The sequence below is a fragment of the Pholis gunnellus genome, assembly GCF_910591455.1.
Source record: "Pholis gunnellus genome assembly, chromosome: 16".
Classification (NCBI taxonomy): domain Eukaryota; kingdom Metazoa; phylum Chordata; class Actinopteri; order Perciformes; family Pholidae; genus Pholis; species Pholis gunnellus.
The window spans coordinates 3,333,163-3,353,404 of record NC_136543.1 but is presented as its reverse complement, the minus strand read 5'-3'; the positions used below and the strand labels follow the sequence as shown (position 1 = coordinate 3,353,404).

The following is a 20,242-nucleotide window of genomic DNA, read 5'->3' as shown; positions in this document are numbered from 1 at the left end:
AATTAGAAATGTTGCAAAATAGTAGAAAAGCTAAGCTAAATAAAGCAAACACCATAAGAAAATCAATACAATATTTATTGTCTGGGGATGATAAAACACAGGTATCAAATGCTCTTGGAGGACTGATTAAGGTGTGTGATGAAGCAAAATGCATGCATGAATCTCTGTTGGGTTTTCTGCCTTGTGATGAGAGGGAAAAACATGTAACATGGTTTAAAGAAAAAATGCTGTCTAATGATGAATGTATTGCTGGTACAAAACTGTGGGTTTCATTCAATGAAGGTACTCTGTATGAAAATGGTAATGTTGAGGATGGTATTAATCCAAATGACAGTGTTTCTAATGTTGGTAGTAAACACTCAAGTCAAAGGAGTAATACAAGTGGTAAATCCGGTACCACGTCCTCTGCACGGATAAGGGTGGAGGCAAGTAGAGCCGCACTTATCGCTCGCGCATCAGCTTTAAAAGAAATACATGCTTTGGAGGAGCAGGAGCAACAGCTGAGGAGGAAAAGAGAGCAGCTTGATTTGGAAGCCAAACTAGCTGCTTCCAATGCTATGTTGGCAGTATATCAGGCCTCTGATTTTAAAAGTTGTTCTCAAGGACCTTCAGATGGCATGGCTTCCTATTTTGAACGGGGAAAAAGGAAAGGGGAATCTGTCAACTGCTTAAACCCTTTGGCAAAGGAATACAAACTGGAGGGAAAAGCAAAGACACAAAATGACTTGACAGACTGGCCGTTACCACCTGATAAACCACGATCAACGGATGTGCGACCAAAGGAAATTGAGCAATGGTTTAAAGTTACTTCGCAACCTCAATGCAGTCCCAGTGAACAACAGCAGGATAAGAATATACTGGGAACACATCAGCTCCAGTACCAATTGACGACGGCCCAGTTAAAGGAGGAAGAAAAGCATTCTACAAACCACCATCAAATCAATCTAAATCCACCTGGAGACATACTTGCCATCATGCACAGGCAAAATGACATAACAGCAGCTCTGGTGCACCAGCAGCGTTCATCATCTCTGCCACCACGACAAATTCCCACATTTGATGGGGACCCTCTCCAGTACAGAGCCTTTATCAAAGCCTTTGAACAAGGAGTAGAGGAAAAGGCTGGAAGAGCAGATTGTTTATATTACTTGGAACAATTTACAGGAGGACAGCCGAGAGAACTGGTGCGCAGCTGCCAGCATATGGCTCCGGAGCGTGGCTATGCAGTGGCTAAGGGACTTCTTCAGGAACACTTTGGAAATCAGTATAAAATTGCAGCCGCATACATGGAAAAGGCATTGTCATGGCAAACGATAAAATCTGAGGATGGCAAGGCACTTCAAGCGTATGCTTTATTCTTGCGTGGCTGCTGCAATGTCATGGAGGAGCTCCAGTACATGCAGGAACTGGATATGCCTGTACACATGAGAGCCATCATAGCAAAGTTGCCATTCAAAATGAGGGATCAATGGAGGACCACAGCTCATGGCATTGTAGAGACAGCTAACCACAGAGCTCACTTCATGGATCTGGTCACATTCATTGAGCGTCGTGTCAGAATTCTTTCTGACCCTCTGTTTGGTGACATACAGGACCCATCAACCGGTGTTACTGGGACAAGGACTTACGACAGGTGTAAATCCCAACCCAGCAACAGAGGGACGGTAAATATTGTTGCCACCGCAATAACCTCTATGGACTGGCCTGAGGAAGCTATGGAACCAACAGCAGATACAGGGAAGGCTGTAAAGGCTGGATGCCTGTGCTGTGCCCATAATCACTCATTGAAGGAGTGCAAGCAGTTCAAGGGAATGAAGCACAAGGAAAAGCTTGACTTTCTGAAGGAACAGAGAGTTTGCTTTGCATGCTTGTGTGTTGGTCACATGAGCCGGGACTGCGAAAGGCGCTTGTCTTGCAAAGAATGTGGTAAAACTCATCCTACTGTGCTTCATATCAAAGGACAAATACCAGCTTTGGAACAGTTAAAGGAACCACCTAATGACCAGCCAACTTCAGTGAAGACATGTGGATATACAGGGGCCGGTAAGGACCGTTGTGGACTATCGATTCTCCCTGTAAAGGTGAAATCTGCAAAGGGAAATCACATTGTTCAAACGTATGCCTTCCTGGATCCTGGTAGTTCAGCCACATTCTGCTCAGAACATCTAATGCAGAAGCTGAATATTACAGGCAAAAGAACCAACTTCTTGCTACAGACAATGGGGCAGGAAGCGATTGTTCCAGCGTACACCTTGAGTGGTTTGGAGATATCTGGTCTGGACAGTGATGAATTTTATACTTTACCAGATGTTCTAACTCAGAGGAGCATGCCAGTCACTGCTGACAACATGGTGACACCTGAAGACCTCACTAACTGGCCGTATTTGTCACAAGTACACATCCCAAGCATAAAGGCAAGCGTGGACCTGTTGATTGGAACTGATGCTCCCAAGATATTGGAACCTTGGGAGGTCATCAACAGCTGTGGAAATGGCCCGTACGCCATCAGGACAGTGCTAGGATGGGTTATTAATGGTCCGCTGAATGGAAATAGTGGTGCTTTAGGGGCAGAGATTTCCTCTGCTACGGTGAACAGGATAACTGTGTGCAAACTGGAAAAAATGCTGACCAATCAGTACAATCACGAATTCAATGAAAAGGCGGAGGAAGAGGAAATGTCCAGAGAAGATCTCAAGTTTCTGGAAACCATGGAGCGCTCATCAGTACTTCAGGATGGGAAATATTGTTTGAAGTTGCCCTTCAGGAACCAAGAGGTCTATCTGCCCAATAACTTTGCTGTGGCTAAACAAAGGATTCAGGGGTTGAGAAAAAGATTTCTTAACAATAAGCATTTACACCAGGAGTATGCAGGTTACATGAATAAACTCATCAGTAAGGCCTACGCCGAACAAGTTCCTCAGCAAGAACTGCGTTGTGGAAAAGGGAAGGTGTGGTACATCCCCCACCATAGCTTCCACCATCCGAGGAAGGGATCCCTTCAAGTGGTGTTCGACGGTGGAACCATGTTCCAAGGAGCATCGTTGAACAGCGAACTCTTGAGAGTTGGAGGAAGGTTGAGCAGAGGAGCAATGCATGATGAACCCAAACATCCACTCATCCTCGGCAAGGATCAACAGGGATCTATGCTCATTCTCAAGCATGTACACCAGAATCTGGGCCATGGTGGACGGACTCATACACTGTCCACGGTGAGGAAGAGGTTTTGGATCACCAAGGCCAATTCTGCTGTCAAAAAGATCATTGCTGAATGCAGTTTTGGTAGACGCCACAATGGAAGAGCAGAACAAAAGATGGCAGATCTTCCTATGGGTAACTCAGCTTTGCCACCTGAAGTGTTCAAGCCTCATGACCAGTATGGTAGAAGACGATGGAAGCAGATGCAGTACCTCTCAGATCTTTCTGGAAGAGATGGGTAAGAGGTACTTACCCTTGCTCCAAGAGAGGCAAAATGGAACCAGAGGAAAAAGAGTTTGGTTGCTGGAGGTATTATGGTAATCATGCATCCTTCAGCTCCTCGTGGTTCATGTCCACTTGACAAGGTTCCGAAAGTTTTATGGACAAAAATGGACTACTGTGCTCTGTGAGGTTACAGACCAAATATAACATCATTGAAAGGCCAGTCAGAAAACTCTCTTTGCTACAGGGAGTGTAAACTGATTTGTCTGTAAAGCACTTGGTCATAACTTAACATGTTTGGCTCCTTTGTTATATTTTGTTTGAATTGTTATGTCTGTCTGGGTTAACAATTAGGGGCCGGTGTGTAGGAGCCAAATGTGGTGGTGTTGTTTTCCGTGTATACGTTGGGTGGCGCTATACTATCATCCTGTGCCTGTCTATATAAGCTGTGTAAATCACTGGTGTTGGCAGGTGTTTGACCCCGGAAGGGCAAACGGTTTTTGACCGCTTTATGCGTTACAGTTTCCCGAACTGGTGTGTTTATGTCGGTGGAAACAAAGGAAAATAAACAAGCTCTCATCAAACAAACTGGTCAGTGAATATGTACGTCAAAGGTAATCTAGACGCCCCACGCTAGCGCGTCAACCAGGTCATTCCAGAGGGAACGACACCTCAGTGGCCTACAGAACAGGTCTGGGCTTCTTTAACACTAAATTAGTCATTAATTCCTGCCGACATCCTGAACTTTACACAATCTGTATATAATAAAAGGTCCATTTCCAGTTTGAGATGAACTATTGATCGTGCCTGTCTGGGTTTCCAGTCTCGTCGTGCTGTCTACAACAGACAATCATACACGGCTTCAATGAGGAGTCCTGAGCCTCAAACTACTGTTTAAAAAGGCCTCTGCTCCTCATTGAGCTGATCTCATAATTACACTCAAAAGAATGGAGTTCAGATTGGAGGAGCCAGTGGCTTAAAGCCAGGGAGGGGCCGGAGAAACAGACGGGACGAGGAGGAAGTCAGGTGGAAAGGAAGAAGGGAAGAAGGAGAAAAGAAGAATTCCAGCTGAGATCAAAGGGAGAGGAGGACGGCTGGCCGCAGGTGCACGGCGTGAACCCCGACCTCGGTACTCACATGACCCCTCCCTCCATTACATAAGGCTCACACAGAGACACACACGGACAGACGGGGTGAGAGATGAAGACACAAACACAGGCAGAAATAAGCTTCTTGCTGGAAAAGATCCTAATGCTAGAGGTGTGAGGCTGAAATGTGTGTTTGCATTGGACAGAGAACTACGAGGCCAAAGTAATAAAGAGAAAGCTTCACAGAGAGGCGAACGAAAGAAAGGTCCGTGTGAATGAGGAACTGAGAAGTGTGTGAGGAGAGAGACAGGAAGAAAGGCTGCCCGAATACCAACAGCTCAAGCATGAATATGATCATTTTAACAGCGGTCGAATACATAACTTTGCTGTAGTGGAGAGTCTTTCCTATGAGCCGAGCTGCCAAGAGACGATTCGTTATTAATGCCTTCAATTTGTGCCGATAATGAGTAACGTTGGGTTTGCTGGCAGTATTGGTTAACGCCGCTGGAGCTTCAAGTTGGGCCGTCAACACGGCGGCACTGTGCGGCCTCAAGTCTCGGTGATCCATCTTCCAAATAGCTCGCACTGGGAACGGCTGCGAGTGATCCAAACTAAACATAGCCTCGCCATTCGAGACGCTGCACTGCTGCAGACAAAGTATACCGATTATCAGTAATCAAGGAGGCCCCTAACTGATCTACATTTGCAGTAAAAATGACATCTTTGGTTCAAAATGAACACAAACTCCAACACAAAACGTAACATTTAGTTTGATCAAATGCTGCAAAAGAGATTTTTTTGCTGCACTATTCTTTAGTGCGTCCATCGAATAACTGGAAAACATGCTGTATTGTGACATACATCACCATATGGCCCAGCCCTAGTCGTGAATCAGACGGATGCTGGACACTTGTCTGGTTTATCAGTGAAGTGTGTGAACTACACTGCAGGCTGGGTTCTCTACTAAACAGTACGATATGAGACGTTTTATCGGAATTCCCATGGAAATAGAGATTCGACAATCATAACGATCAACGATCGTGGTTGATAGTCGGTTGATCCCTGGGAGAAAGTACGGAGTTCGACCGTTTGCCATAGCGGTGAATCTAATGTGTGCAGGATCATCGCTGTGGTAAGGGAGAAACTACATAAACAGTGACAATCTCAGAGCTGATCTGCAGCACCCGAGCCCAGGTTGGAGGCCTATATTCCCAGAGAGGGAGGAGCACACATACGTGCACGTACACGTGCTCTGAAACTCGTCTGAGCATGTTTCCTTTTCAGAAAATAACAATCCCGTAAAACATTCAGCTGTAATGAGCTCCTGGCTACCAGACAGCCTCGCTGGAGATTTCTTTCTTCCTGTAGTCAGGGCAGAATTTGGCTGGAAGACACTATTGTGTATGTGTGTGCGTGTGCACACAAACGTCCGACTGACAGAAATACAGATAGGAAAGAGAGTGTCTCCATGCAGAGGTGCACTTGGGCAGTGCCCATTCGGTTTATCGGTCGCACAGCATGTGCACAGACACAATGGCACCTAACCTGTACATGTTTGTGAAACATTGTCTGTCTGCAGGAAATAAGGTGTGTTGACACCCTGCAGAGCAAAGTCAAGCAATGTTGAGCTCAACAAACTAGCCAGGGTCTAAATTACATTCAGAGGATATCTCACCCACAGAAAGTAAAGGAGCTGTCGGGGGGGAGGGGTTCGCAGGGATGACCGTCACCGATCGGTCAAACACACAGCTTCCTTGTAGTGTCGATTTTGGACAATTTTAGGTCAGTCTCCACTATGGAAACGCAGACAACAACGGGGTGAAGGAGTCTTTTAGTTTTTTTTAGTAGTCCCTGGACTACAGTTACGGGGAACTTCTTGGTGGAAACAGCTCTTGTTTCGTGTGAAAGGGAAAGACGAGTATATCTGGGAAGAGGAACTATGACCCAAAGTGAAACTCTCTCTCAGAGAAATAGATTAAAGCTGTAGTATTTACATGAAGACTAAACAATAATCAGAGGAGATATCCTGAGAAAATAACTTTCTGACAGACAAACCCTGAATTCAGCAAACCATAGATAAACTATTCTGACTAGAAGTTGTCAGAAACTGATGGAGGCCATTATGAAACATATGGTGTTGAAGAGAGACTTCAGAGCAGAGAGAGAAGATAAATATCTCCCGTTGAATCAGCCTTCTGTGTTGTATTTCGGTTGCCAGACGACTTTAATTTTCCTTCATCGTCGTAGTGTGGTGACCACTGACGAGAATTTGGTGACTTCAGCTGTTGGGTTGAGCCACGTTAGCGCTGGTTTGCTCGCCGTATGCGGACACGACCACAATCAAACACACGGAAGTCACCGCAGCCCGGAATAGGCCCGTCACTCCAAATCCAGGGAGCTGGGTGAGTGACTCATTCTCGTGCGCCCTGCCAATCAAACTCCCCCCCCCCCCCCTCCCAAGAATGCCGCTTTCCCTTTCAGCATCTTTCCACGCAGACAAAGAGGCTCCACTGTTGATTGCAACTAGTTGGGACAACCGGCATGACAATGCTAGCGTTGGGGGATGTGACAAAGCAGAGAAGGAAAAAAATAATCCAATCCTTTTCTTTTTACATTTAAAATAAACATTTAAAATAAACGGGATCTAAATTCTCCTGAAGTTAAGAAAACTTCAGTCATAGCCAGTGGAGTCGGCCGAGTATGTCAAGAACAAATATCAGACAGGAATGCGCATATTTGTGCACTGATAAACATTTGTATTCATACTGTGGAGTTTGTGCCTCAGAGGACTTCACAATCTGTACTACATTTGACCCGAGAGAGAATCAACCGAGGCTCAGCGACGAAACGGAGAAACAGAATGACACGAGGAATATAGAGGACAGACCTCTGACTTTTTCTCTCCTTATACCTCATATTTAAAACTGTAACTCACTCCATGGAAGTCATTGGTACAACTTAATGTAAGGCGACGGTGGGTCAGGGATAGCTGTGCCAACATAAACCGAGTAAACAGCCCGCTTTGACCGAATGAATGCATCTAATATGAAGTGTAGATCGATGCTCAAGGTGAGTTATGGGCACTTCATTCGTAAAGACAATTAGCAATACCTTTCAAAACATGTCAGATTAACCTCTTTTCCACTTTGCTGGGAATTGTTTTTGATTAGACGGACACCCAAAGCCGTTTTACCTCAAACTGCTGCTGAACATGTGCTATCACTGAATAGAAGCAACTTCTCTTCATCTTCTTCTGAAATCAAACATGAATATTTGTCATTTCTGCCAGAACGCTGTGGTTCTGAGCTACCGCTGCTCATAATGTCGTTGACGTCAGTGACAGCATTGCGCTCTGGATGACTGTGTCAAATGTAAAACAGCCTGCGAGGAGCTGTCTACATGTGTGATGTCTGGGCGCGTTAGTCAGCCCTTCTTCATTGGCAGAGTCTTAATTCCTCCGTCTATTGCATTAAAGCTGGATGGTTCAGCCTCCAGACTGAGCGGCTCGCTCCCCGCGTTAAAACATTAAAGGCGGAGGCACGGCGGCGTCACCGCAGGGAGATGGCAGCCCCGAAATGAACGAAGCCACGCTCGCTAGCGGCAGTGAGGAAAATTAAAAGAGTGTGTCTACGGCTGCGCGTTAATGCGAGACAGACGTCGGCCCTTTTTTTTCGTGGCATGTGGGGGGTCCACGGAGCCCCCCTAATAAAACGTGTGCACGCTGCGAGTGGGCGAGATGAGTGAGTGAGTGAGTGAGTGAGTGTCTGAAGGGACTAACTGACTTTCACGTTTCAATAAAACAGAGACCCGGCTCATTCGTCAATTGGGTTTTCAAACCGCCGACGGGGACAGCAAACGGGTCACAGATCTACTTCTCATGGGGTTAACTAATGAGTCAGGGCGGCGCTTTAAACTTAATAAAGTCAACATGTGAAGTGACCCTCCTGATCAACGGACAGCATTTAAAGCTTTTTAAAGAATTCAGCTTTAGGTTGATGTTATAGTGAAGAACTGCAGCAGAGCTTTTTGTGCTGCGAGTGATAAAAGAAAGGCACAGACAAGGAGAAACGGAAACTTCATGGCCGACTGGTGGTGCTGATCAAATGGTGCCGTTTCTTATCACTCATGTAATTTATGGCCCACCTTTGAAGCGGCTACAAGAACAAGCCCAACCCCTGCTTTCCCTCGAAAAGGTTTGGGCAGCTGTTTGATCTCATTCTCAACGATGGAAGTGTGAATCCATTTTAACAGAGATCCCCAAAGCTACATCATCAGCACCCCATTCTGTTTCTGTGCTTGTCTGCATGTTGATGGACATGTGACTGGGAATAAATAAAATGTTCAACAATGTTATGTGACCGATGACTGGCAGCCTGAAACAACAAATATATATATTTGTTATGGGCAGAAAAGGGTTTGTGCTCGTCTGAACATAGGTGTGTGAGAAGAGGAAGGCAAGAGTGAGAAAAGGAGAGGATGCGAGTGTGTATGCTGCCCGCATGCACTCGTGTGGTTTGGGGTGTGAAAAAAAAGGTTTCAGGGCAATTTAGCCTCGAGCTAACTTCATGTAGTTTAGGAGTGAACCGCTCTCAAGCCCGGAGTCGCTTCAAATATAAAACACACAGCGCAGCAGATAACCACAGAGTCCCAGGACAAGTTGTGACCGCCATAAAAGACCCCCAGGCTTCCCAAAAGGACCAGTGACTGGTACACACACAACAGATAAGAGCCACCTCTTTCTCACCGTTTCCCTCCACACACACCGACAGATTCTCTCCACTCTGAAGGTCCCACACAAGGAAAATTCCTTCTTCAGCTCGTTTTGACTTATTCTAGTCAAAACATTACATCATTTGTCTTTATATTGTTTTCATTTGAGGCATTTAAACTGCAAAATGAAATGAAAGCATGCAGCTCGACACTGAGTGATTGGATCTTGTAACAGGCTGCTACAAGGCAGCGTCTTTTATCCACAGAAGGGCTTCAGGCAAGTGGCGGACATGTTTTACTTGCTTGACAGCCAAACTGTGTGAAATGTAGGCCTATAAAAATGTTTAACTATTGTAATTTGTTGACATACAAAACACACAATTAATATGCTCTCCTCAAAGCCACCAGACTCTTGACAGAAACAGCTACTTTACCCGCTGACCATTGTAAAACGCACTTCATTCAAACTGAAATAACAATAAAACTCAGTGGAATCACCTGCTGTGGTAGCTTTCTACAGGAGCTTGGCATTAGTAGTTGTAACGGTCATAATGCCTCTATAAAAAGGTTATAAATTACTTTCGCACGAGGCAGGGCAGTCGCCCATCGGATGCTAGCAGCTAACGTTAACTAGCTCAACACTGATTTGTTGTTCACAATGTAGCATTATCGGGTATATGCGACTAGAAAACACTGAAACCAGTCTCCTTATTGCATATTGACCGATCAACCGGGGCTTGCTTGATAATGATCACGTCTATTTTTTCACTTCCGCATGCCCGAACAAGCGTTAATGTCGAGCCCTGCACAGGCCGCCATGCTGCTTTACAATGTCACACTAGACTTATGTCACCACAGAAGGGGAAGAAAAAAGTGTAAAAGCAAATGTTGGATTATATAATACATGTTGAGTAATGTGGAAAATGACAGCTCACAAAATATCTCTGAATATATTTATTCATGGTGAGTGAGTGCATAAATCTGTCGTTAATGTACTTATTTAAAAAGCTTTTTGTAAATCCAATAATAATTTAAACCCCAGAGGAGGAATTAATGCCGACAGTTATTTTTTTTATATCACCAACACGTGGGATTGGTGGGACGAAAAGTCATCACATGCCAGGCAACAGGCAGCTGCCTCTTGTCATGGGCACAAAGTGGGATTCAGGGTCCTGGTGCTGCCAAGTTCAGCTGGAGGAAAGCGTCTGCTCCATGTGGAAGGACTATGCCTCGAGCCCACCCAGATGTGTCTTGGTGTCTCAGCTTTTGGATTTAATGACTTTGGAATACAAGGGCACTTTAACACGGAATGATCTTTCCTCACAGCCTGCAGACTGCTGCCACATTGACACTTCATGTCTCTGTCGTCCGAAACCTTAAGAAAGTCCTTTAAGCATGTTCATGTCCAGCAAAGCGCCACACAGAACAGAGCATGTGAAACACTTGATAATGAATGTCTGGTCTCACTGATGCTCTAAGCTCAGCTTACCCCCGTCTGTTCGGGAAGGTTTAAGTGGCAACATGTCCAATGGAGTGTCCTTTGTAGAAAATACTATTTAGAGGCGCACTGAGATTCATATTTAGGAGAATATTAATTAAAAATGGTATTTCTGAAAGCCGGACAGCTCACGTTTTCAATCGAGCAGTGTGGGCTTAAAAATGCAGGTGCAATGCCAACAAGTGTACTGGGCAGGAGAAGTCTGGGTTGGATCAACTCCGTCCAAACAACCACAAAACACCCAAACTGTTTTCCTGCCTGCAACCTGTTGGCAGCGTTTCTCTCCCCTCGGCAGCTCTTGAGGTGGTCCCTTTTTAGAGAAAACACATCCAATTTATTTTACATCGTTTTACAACTGGTTTCTAAATCAACAGGTTTGTTTCTGACTGAAGACTTTCCACTGGTGTCTCAATGAATGCTGAGGATCGCCACAGTTGGATTTTAGTGCGCGTTTCTTTTTAAAAACACATTATAACCTAGATGTTGCCACCTACTGGAGCTCTCTCTGACACAACCTGGCAGACTCCATCTCACCGCTGTCCTCTGAGCTAAAACAGACTCCCTAAAAAGCTGGCAGTGACCGGAGTAATGTGGGCGGTATTATGCAGAGCCATACAGGACCACACCTAGTCTGCCCCCTTATCCTTTCTGCAGCGCGGCAATGGCAGACTCACGTTTGTGGAGACCCACCTCGATCCTTACGGCCGCTAAGACGACGCCACGCCGACCCACTCGTTCTTCACGAGCCACGGGTGACAGCCATAACACACAGAGCACCTCTTTGGGTTTGGATGACTCCAGTCACAACAGCCACAGACAAAGCACAGCCCTACCTCCACACCTTCGGTCTGTCTCAACCTTGGTTTGATTTAAAAACCTTCAAAAAGAGCTCCAAGGGCACAAAAAATATGTCTGCATTGTTTGATGAATATTGGTTTTACAAGCTTCACTCAGTTTTTCATGAGAAAATGGTTGAGGACAGAGCTTTTTTCCACATTTTCTCAGACAAAATATATCAGTCTTTTTTTAAGCCTCTAGCTGTAAATATCAATTAAACGGCAGATTAAAGCGGACAGGTTTACTGAAAAGGGATTTTTAAGTTAGTGAAAGTGGAAAACACAGTATCCTGTCAGATGTTTCAGAGATATCTGTCCCGCTGCAGAAGCCGTCCTTATCTGCTGGAGCGAGTCGTCAGTTCCACTTGACCTGCTCTGTCCTTTTCATAGGGGGGGGGGGGGGGGCTGCCACAGAGGCAACACGGATTCACTCAATAGTGAATGCCTCCAGATATCAAACGTGCAGGACGGTCATTTAAGACGATGAGGACTTAGAAAGTGGCGCTGCATGTACTTGTGACCGTGTTGAGATAAATAAAAAGCATTTTATTTCAGCTGTGCCGGTATTTGGGCTTTTTGAGAGCTTCATAACTGAATTACACAGCAAAAATTGCACAAAAAGATTCTATCAAGAGGAAAAAGTTACTGATAATTGGTAGTGTGTCCCTGTGTCCTTGATTATTCAGACTAAGAATTGACAGTCCAATCTGATTGCAAGTGTCTTGCCTACGGTCAACCGATCATGTTTGTCTGTTTAAGCTTTAAATAAAGAAATAGAAAAAAACTACTGGCTGAGATACGTGTGACTGTGACAGTTGTCTCAGAATAACGGGGCCGCGGTTTCTACGCACCGCAAACGGCAGCTTTAAGAGAATCGTTCATAAATTCTAAATATATTTAGCGCTACGTTGGTATGTGAGTGCTCTGATGAATAATTCTTTGATTTAGAAACAGCGTTGTTGTTGTAGTGATGGTACGATGGTCCCGCAAATCACAGAGGAGATTGATTATAAGCACATGTTTTATATTTAACAGTATTGTTAGTCTGATATTTAAACAAAGAGGCTATAGAACATGATTTATTGGGAGAAACCAAGCAATTCCATGTCAAATCAGACATTCAGTTCCCCGATATAGCCAGAATAGAATGATCCTTTGTTTCATAACTACATTTCCCACCGCTGTGACAATCCAACTGTGGTGTCGAACCATCAAACAGTCCACTATTCTGGGTCACCGGCCGCTAACAATTTTATCATTCCTGCTAATAACCGGCCAAACGTAGATAAAGTGGCCACACCATAAAGTAGGATTCAGCTGACTAAAGTATCAACAACATAAACCACGTTTTGATGTCAGCCTCTCAAATCAAAGAGCAAGAGCTTCTCCTCTAACCTCAAACCTTTATAGAGATGTTCAACAACATATGCAGAGGAACTCATCACAGGAGACTCAATGCACCATGATGAAGAACAGCCCAGAGAGGTACACATTTGTTCTCCACCAGAGAACTGTACCAGTTCAAGCAGTCTATGTGTTTTGTTCAAAGTTATCCTGGCAACATGTAGATGCAGTGTTTCCCCAACCATGTCATTGGTAGAGGAAACACTCCCGCCCCCCTTGAAGGACGAGTTAATTTTGCTTAATTTATTTACACGCCAGCATGTCACGTCTGTCACTACATGGTCGCGCGTTTACAATTCCCCTGCTCTCTGTATCGCGCACGCTGGTGTTCCGCCCCGATCCGCATGTGCGCGCACGATGCAACAGTCGCTCTCCTGCGAGAAGCAATATTTCATCAGTAGTCCCTCCAATAGAGACGCGTAGATGTAAAGTGTGTACAAAAAAAAGAAAATGATCACTTTAACAGTACAACATTGCAAATTGATGATTCCTAACGGTTTCAAACTACAAGATGGATTATGCTTTTAATATCCGAGCTGCTACACAACCACTACCGTAGTGCCCTTAGGCAAGGCACTTCAAATCTTGTCCGCCAAGCGTGCCTGCTGAAGCATGCGTTAAAAGAAAGCCTCGTGTTTGATGACAAACACTGTGAATATACAGCAAGCATGAATTTCATGTGAAAATAATATGGTGTAAAATGTATCCACCAGATAGAGAATCTTGGAAAAATAATAATAACGCCCCAAAAAAATATAAAACACCTCACATTTTCTGTAATGTTTTATACATCAGTGAGACCCACAACACACAAACTGATGAACAGCACAAAAATGAATCCACAACTCCTCAGTCGATATAAACTACACCACTTCTGTATCGGAATAAAAATATAGAACTGCAGGCTTGGATGTCTGTCACCGCTCACCTCGCAGACCGACTGGCAGGCCTTCCTGTGCTGAGGCCCGAGTGTTTGTTTGGCCAGCATGTCCCAGCTCGTGTGAGCTCTAAGCTTGGTATGGGTCACTGAAGCTACCGTACACACACACACACACACGCTTCCAGGAAAGGAGGCCCGCCGTGACCAGTGGCAATGCTGACCTGGGCCGCCGCTTGACAACACACCGGAGAAATGCTGACGTCACTCTGCGGCCGTACTTTTTCCACGGTCTGTTTGCCCCGGGGCTCGACTCAGTAGTAATTTAGGAATGTGAGTCGACCTTTTGCTTTGACCTGATCACTGACAGTAACCACATAATGGGAGGAAAACCAGGGAAAAGGGTACATCCTGTGAGGAACAATGGTATTTAGGGGCTTTTTTAGGCTGTGGAGACTTGAAACCTGGACCGTACCATCATATTTAGGGCCTGACCAGACTGGTGCTGCAAAAAAAAAATGAGACCCAAGATCTGGTTGTAGTGATTCCCATTTAAAATATACATTTTTATTTTACCACAAATAGTGTAAAATTTTGAATAGAACACCATAAAATCTAATGGACTGACGCATTCCAAGGCACATCAGCAGATTCAGTGCAAGGTAACTCATCATTCCGTTCTCTACACTGGCTCCCTGTAAGAGCTCGCATCCAGTTTCAGACTCTGGTGCTAGCCTACAGGGCAGTGAAAGGAACAGCTCCTTCCTATCTCCAGGCCATGGTCAAGCCCTACACCCCCGCCCGACCACTTCGCTCTGCTGCCTCGGGGCGACTGGTTCCCCCGTCGCTCAGAGGTCCCTGCGGCCGATCGACCCGGTCACGGCTTTTTTCTCTCCTGGCCCCACAGTGGTGGAATGAACTTCCCACTGACGTCAGGACAGCGGAGTCGCTGCCCATCTTTCATCAGGCTGAAAACTCTTCAAGAAGTACTACCCTGAGCCTTCCACTTAGCACTTATTTTATTCGTATTAGCTTATTGCACTTATTGTAATCGTATTAGTTCGTTGCACTTATTGTATTGCGGGTTTGCTCGTTGCACTTATTGTATGTTTGTTTCTGCACTGTACGTTTGCCCTGGTTTATGCTCTTAGATACTTGTTTAGCAAAGGATATGCACTTATGACTTCTGGTGACTAGTGGTTCTCTTGAATACCGATGTTGAATACACTTCTTGTAAGTCCCTTTGGATAAAAGCGTCTGCTAAATGACTAATTAATGCAATCACAATCACAATCCATTCTTCTTTCATGTCGAGTGACATTCAGTAAACGCTGCGTAAATGTTAGCAGACTCGCAGCACACGATACGACAGCGTCTCTGTCTGTCCTTCACATACCTCAAAACCGCTCAGCCGATCTACTTCACACTTGGCATGTGTATTGTCCGGGTTTATGTCAGGTAAATGAAGTAGTACAATGTTTTCCACTGAAGTAGAAGTACATAGTAAGTAGTATAAAGTTGAGTTACATACTTTGAAGTGCTTTCCGGGCTTTTTGCAAGGTATTTCGGGTGTGCAATGAGTTAGAATAGTAACAGTTCAATATTTTTTGTATCTAAACATATTTAATCTTTGGCTCTTTGGGGCCCTTTCAGTTGGGGCCCACCTTGCCGAACGGTAGAGTCTGCCCCTGGTGTTTTTCACCGGTGTTTCTGATTGTGAGAAGCTGTCTCTTGGGTGTGTGACGCAACTATGTCACGGCAGGCGTGTTGCTGAGGACCAAAGACATCTCTGTGCAGAGTGTTAAAGTAGTTCACATGAGCGGTTCCTCGAGAAAGCTGCAAGCGGCACCACCACAGGCCGGGCACCCTGCTTGTTTTCTACAGGCTCTGCACTCGTCGTCACTGAATCACGGAGGAGACAGAGTGTCCTGAAACACAGAGACTGCACAACCACATCACTGAACACTTAAGCCGCCAGCACGTCTTCTCAAACGTTCCCCCCCCCCCCCCGAGACAAACGTCTTGGCCTCGACTTGTAGCGCAATTGTGCCGTCTCTGCTGCTGGTGCCGACGGCATAATTCGGTTTAATGGTGAGACAGTAACACAACAGAGTCCTTCCCAAAGGAAACTAACAGCGTCAGTCTTTTAACTAAACACGCCTGTGGTTCATTAGCTTTTGGTCTAACCGGTGTTATTAGAGCTATTTGAATCTGCATAAAAAAGACGTCTCGTTGTTCTTCCTGTAATTACAATGGGCTGACTCAACTTGCCCACAACCAAATGGTCTTCCACAAAGGGCAATTTGGTCTCGCTGGTAAAAGTCAAACACTCGCTTTGCTGGGACCACATCAATGTCAGGTAGAGCCGCATATGGGGCGTGCACACACACACACACATTTACACTCACAAACACATAAATACACTCACAGTCATAAACAGCAGCCTAGCTCATACCAGACTTAACACCAGCTAATTGCTCATGTATGGCTCCTTTCACTCCACACACACACACAGTGTGCAACAAAGCGTGCTGGTTTGCTGGCCGTCTACAGCTGTGACGTCGAACATGTGGCGCTGTGTTGATATAAGGAGTAACACAAGTGGAAAATTGGTGCTGGTGGGCCAGACTGCTGACTTCCTGATAGGAAGAGTGGAGTGGAGGGTTGACCCATATATACATAAAATAGTCAACAGGCTGCTCCACCAAGGGAAATACAGACAAAGGGTCTGTGTAGCTGCAAGCATAATATAATGTGGATGTCGATCACGGTTACCCAATGGGATCCTTTGGTATTATATTATATTGATAACACGGGCCTTCTTACAAAAAAAGTCAAAGTAAAATAACACACACCACAGTGATGTCACTTCAAATGTTATACAGCTTAATTTTGAGCTTTTCAGTCCCCAGAAAGTAAAGGAAGTTGGTATGAATCACAAAACAACTAAAATGGGAACTACTGAAAAAACTCACAAGCCGTGCTGGCTTTCATTTAACAGCATAACCAAACCAGAAAAGCATTTATAAATAGTCAAAGGGGAGCTGTTCTCTGCTAGATGGCACATGGCTCAAACAAAGCGCTCTACTTTTAAAACTAAGTGGAAGTGCAGCATAATGTTGCTGTTCTGATCCTCGGGATGATGGGAGTCATTGAGAGGGAATACAATGTTCAGACGATTTAAATATTGTTTATGACACAAGAAATGTCTTTTGTCTAGTATTGGGTGCAAGTTTTCTGCGCGGTGAGCTCTATGGGTCAAGAATAAAAGAAAGTAGTTCCAGGGTTCATGACGTTCAGTTCTACTCTCAAACATTTGGGGGATTTGCCACCCATGAGGCACTCACAAAAAAATACACCATCAAACAGCTGACACAGGCCATTTGAACTTATATCATATTTACCCCCATATTTACACACCCACATGGCTACAGATCCTCTGACAAAAAGTTCTCTCTTGGGAAAAAAAGTTCTCTCATTATTGTTTTTGTGATATAAAAAAGTTGTCTGAAGCAGCGCAGAGATCTAAAGGTTTCTAATTAGGATGATGTGTCGCGGTGTGGCATTCCTCTCTTAAACATCCATTATGGGCATTTGATCTCCTTCAGCACAAGACTTCTGACTAAACTGAGTTTAAGAGCTCCTAAAAGGCACAATCGAGGAGACATCACAAGCTGCGGATGGAAAATTCGTAATCATTTAAATGACAATGAAAACAGCTTAAAAAACAGCGGAATTTGAAATGGTAGCTTGGAGTCGAGATCTGTTACTGCTACTGAAACCATCAGCCTGGACACAATTCCTGCATCTATCAAGGGTCAAAGGGGATTACTTGCAGAGTGCCTCACAAAGCAAAGAAAACACAGAATTTTTGTAAACAAAGGGTTGCAATAAGTTTCCTGATTGAATTTTAGAGTCTCACACCAAGGATGCGGGCAGCGTGTTATCCAGGATCTCAGATAACCTCAGAGTCAACCTCAGCTTATCAGCGATCATCCAATCAAACAGTCACTTTCTACTGTGGGCTGTGATGTAGTGAGACATAGAAGTGTGGTTTACAGATTGTAATAACGAAAATGCAAAGAGCTAAATAAAAAAACGCCATGGTGAACACCAATCAATTCAAATAAATATCTGACAATTAGCTTAGCCACTTCATACACAGAAAAGTAATATCTCTCTTCGCAAAGCAACTATCAACTCTTCCAATTGACTATTTCTATTTTCCTGCAATATGCATTTAAATTAAAACAAATCCGTTATAGTTATCTCTCTTTTAATCCACTTCTTTCCCTTTCTCCTGTAGATTTAAAAATAAATATTGTATGTGCACTGTCAACTTTCAGTCACTCATAGTTGTTCCATGTGGTGTTGGTTAAAAGCTAAACTAAAGCTGATTCGTCTCAAGTGGGACATGAAATAAATGTTAAATGCACCACTATCGCAGTCAGGGTCAGTGTGGCCCCGGCTCTGACTGCTTCCCACTGATCCGGAACATCATGCTAACTCTCATGTCCTCACTGTAAATAGCTCAGCATAGTAGCTTCAACTTAAATATCGTGCAAATAACTTTTAAAAATTGCATTTACGGTTGTATGGATCCGCTTTATCTGGAAATAAACTTGCCCGTGAGGTGGGCTCTATTTTTTTTAACTTTAGCAGAAAAAATAACATGAGGCTCGGATGGATCCACCCTAGCGCCATAATTTTGTCACACTTTCCCCTGGAGCGGAGAGTTTGGTTGGCGTGCTAACCAGCTAGCCGCTGAGGCTAGGCGCCGTTGTTTTCACTTGAAGAACAACGGCGGCGTCTGAAAAGTTGAAGCCAAGAAGCGTGAACCGTCAACTCACCGGGGTCTGCCGGGGTCTTCATCTTCGCTGTCGTCTTCGGCGCGTTGCTTCGGTCACTTTGCCCGTCGACTCGTAACTTTAGCTCGCGTTTAGCCAAGTGAGCTAGCCGAGTTAGCAGTGACACCCCACTCCTTCCTCCGGTGTTGTTCTCACAAGTGGCTCGTTAGAAAAGAACCTGCCCCGACAATGTGCTCGTTTTTAAGTTGAAAAATAAACCAGCTAACTTCACATACGCTTCTGCGTTTTATCTCGACACATCAGCGTTTGTTGAAAAAGTTTTGTTTCGCAATATTTGTACGCAGCGTCTGATGCCAAAAGTTGCCCCGAGCCTCTGGGGGGGGGGGGGGGGGGGAATCCAGTCGCCCGGGTCTGAATGGCGCAGGTCGAAGTTTGGAGGAGTCGTGCTGCCGTCGGTCGTACTGGAGCAGCGGAATGCGACGAGTCTAAACGTTCATCCCGTCTGTTGAAACGATGTCGCATGGTCGATTCCTCCTCCACATCATCATCCTCACCGACAGTCACAACAGCGGCGCCTCAGAAAGGAACAAAAAAAACCGAACCAACTCCGCTCTTTCTCTGCCCCTCTCTTTCTCCGGCAGACTTTTTCTTTTTCCACTGCACTCACTTCGTGTTCTCTCAACCCCCCCTTCTCCTGTCGGGTGTCGTGTTTCGCTCTCCTCCTGCCACACGGGGCCGCCCACGCTGACCCACGGAGGGAGGGAAGGGTGAGGAACTGAACGCCCACTTGTTGCCAAAGATCGTTTATGGAGTGTGAATGTTCATGGTGGATTCAGTTTTCCTTTCTGGGGGGGCACAAAATCAGGGAGTAGATAAAAGTGCAACAATTAATCTTATAAAGTTATGGTAGTATATGTTACAAAAAACAAACAAATCAACAAACGCACTTGAACTAAAGCGTTTTTTGTTTAAATTAAATGTTGTAGTTTCAGCCATAAAAAACACAAGATGTAATACGGTTTTGTCAGAATCAGGATGAGGAAACCCGCAAATATTCACATTTTAGAGGCTGGGACGAGTTTTTGTTTTCAAAATTATTATTGGATAAGCAAAATAGTTTCTGACTTAGTTTAAGTAGGATAGTCAACTACACCTGTGGACTAAACGTTTCAGGGAGCCTATCGTGTGCGAGAACAAGTGGCAAACATTGATGCTGCGAATAACGACCTACTCAGTTCAATAAATAAAAAGCTAATTCAATTAATTATATAAATAACATGAATAAAACAGACTGTGTATGTAAAGACACAAACACATGTCTGCTGCAGTTTGGTTTATGTTTGAGTGTTAATTAAATTAAATCAGTTTACTTTTTTTATTTTATTCCGAGCAATTCATCATCTCGATAGACGATCTTCGATGAGGACCAGTCGCTGCTCTGCTGCCCGGAGTTACCGCCGCCGCTGCCTCCAGTTTAGCACCCCGCTCGCTCCCGGTTGGCGCGTCACGGCGTTGCCGTGGAGACCCGCTGCAGCCGCGAGGCGCCGTGTTTACCTGTAAATTGCGACGGAGAAGCGGCCAGGGAGCCGCCGCCATCCGCCATG

General features: G+C 44.9%; 1 protein-coding gene across 1 annotated transcript in view; it reads right to left on the bottom strand.

The window, feature by feature from the left end:
• LOC306708357 (ETS domain-containing transcription factor ERF-like) overlaps positions 1-19,290 on the bottom strand; it is a 43,280-nt gene extending 23,990 nt beyond the window's left edge. Inside the window, exon 1 of the mRNA XM_079176189.1 lies at positions 18,681-19,290. Coding sequence (XP_079032315.1) covers positions 18,681-18,702 — 22 coding nt within the window. The 5' untranslated portion in view covers positions 18,703-19,290. The remainder of the gene's footprint in view (positions 1-18,680) is intronic.
• Positions 19,291-20,242: the final 952 nt, after the last annotated feature.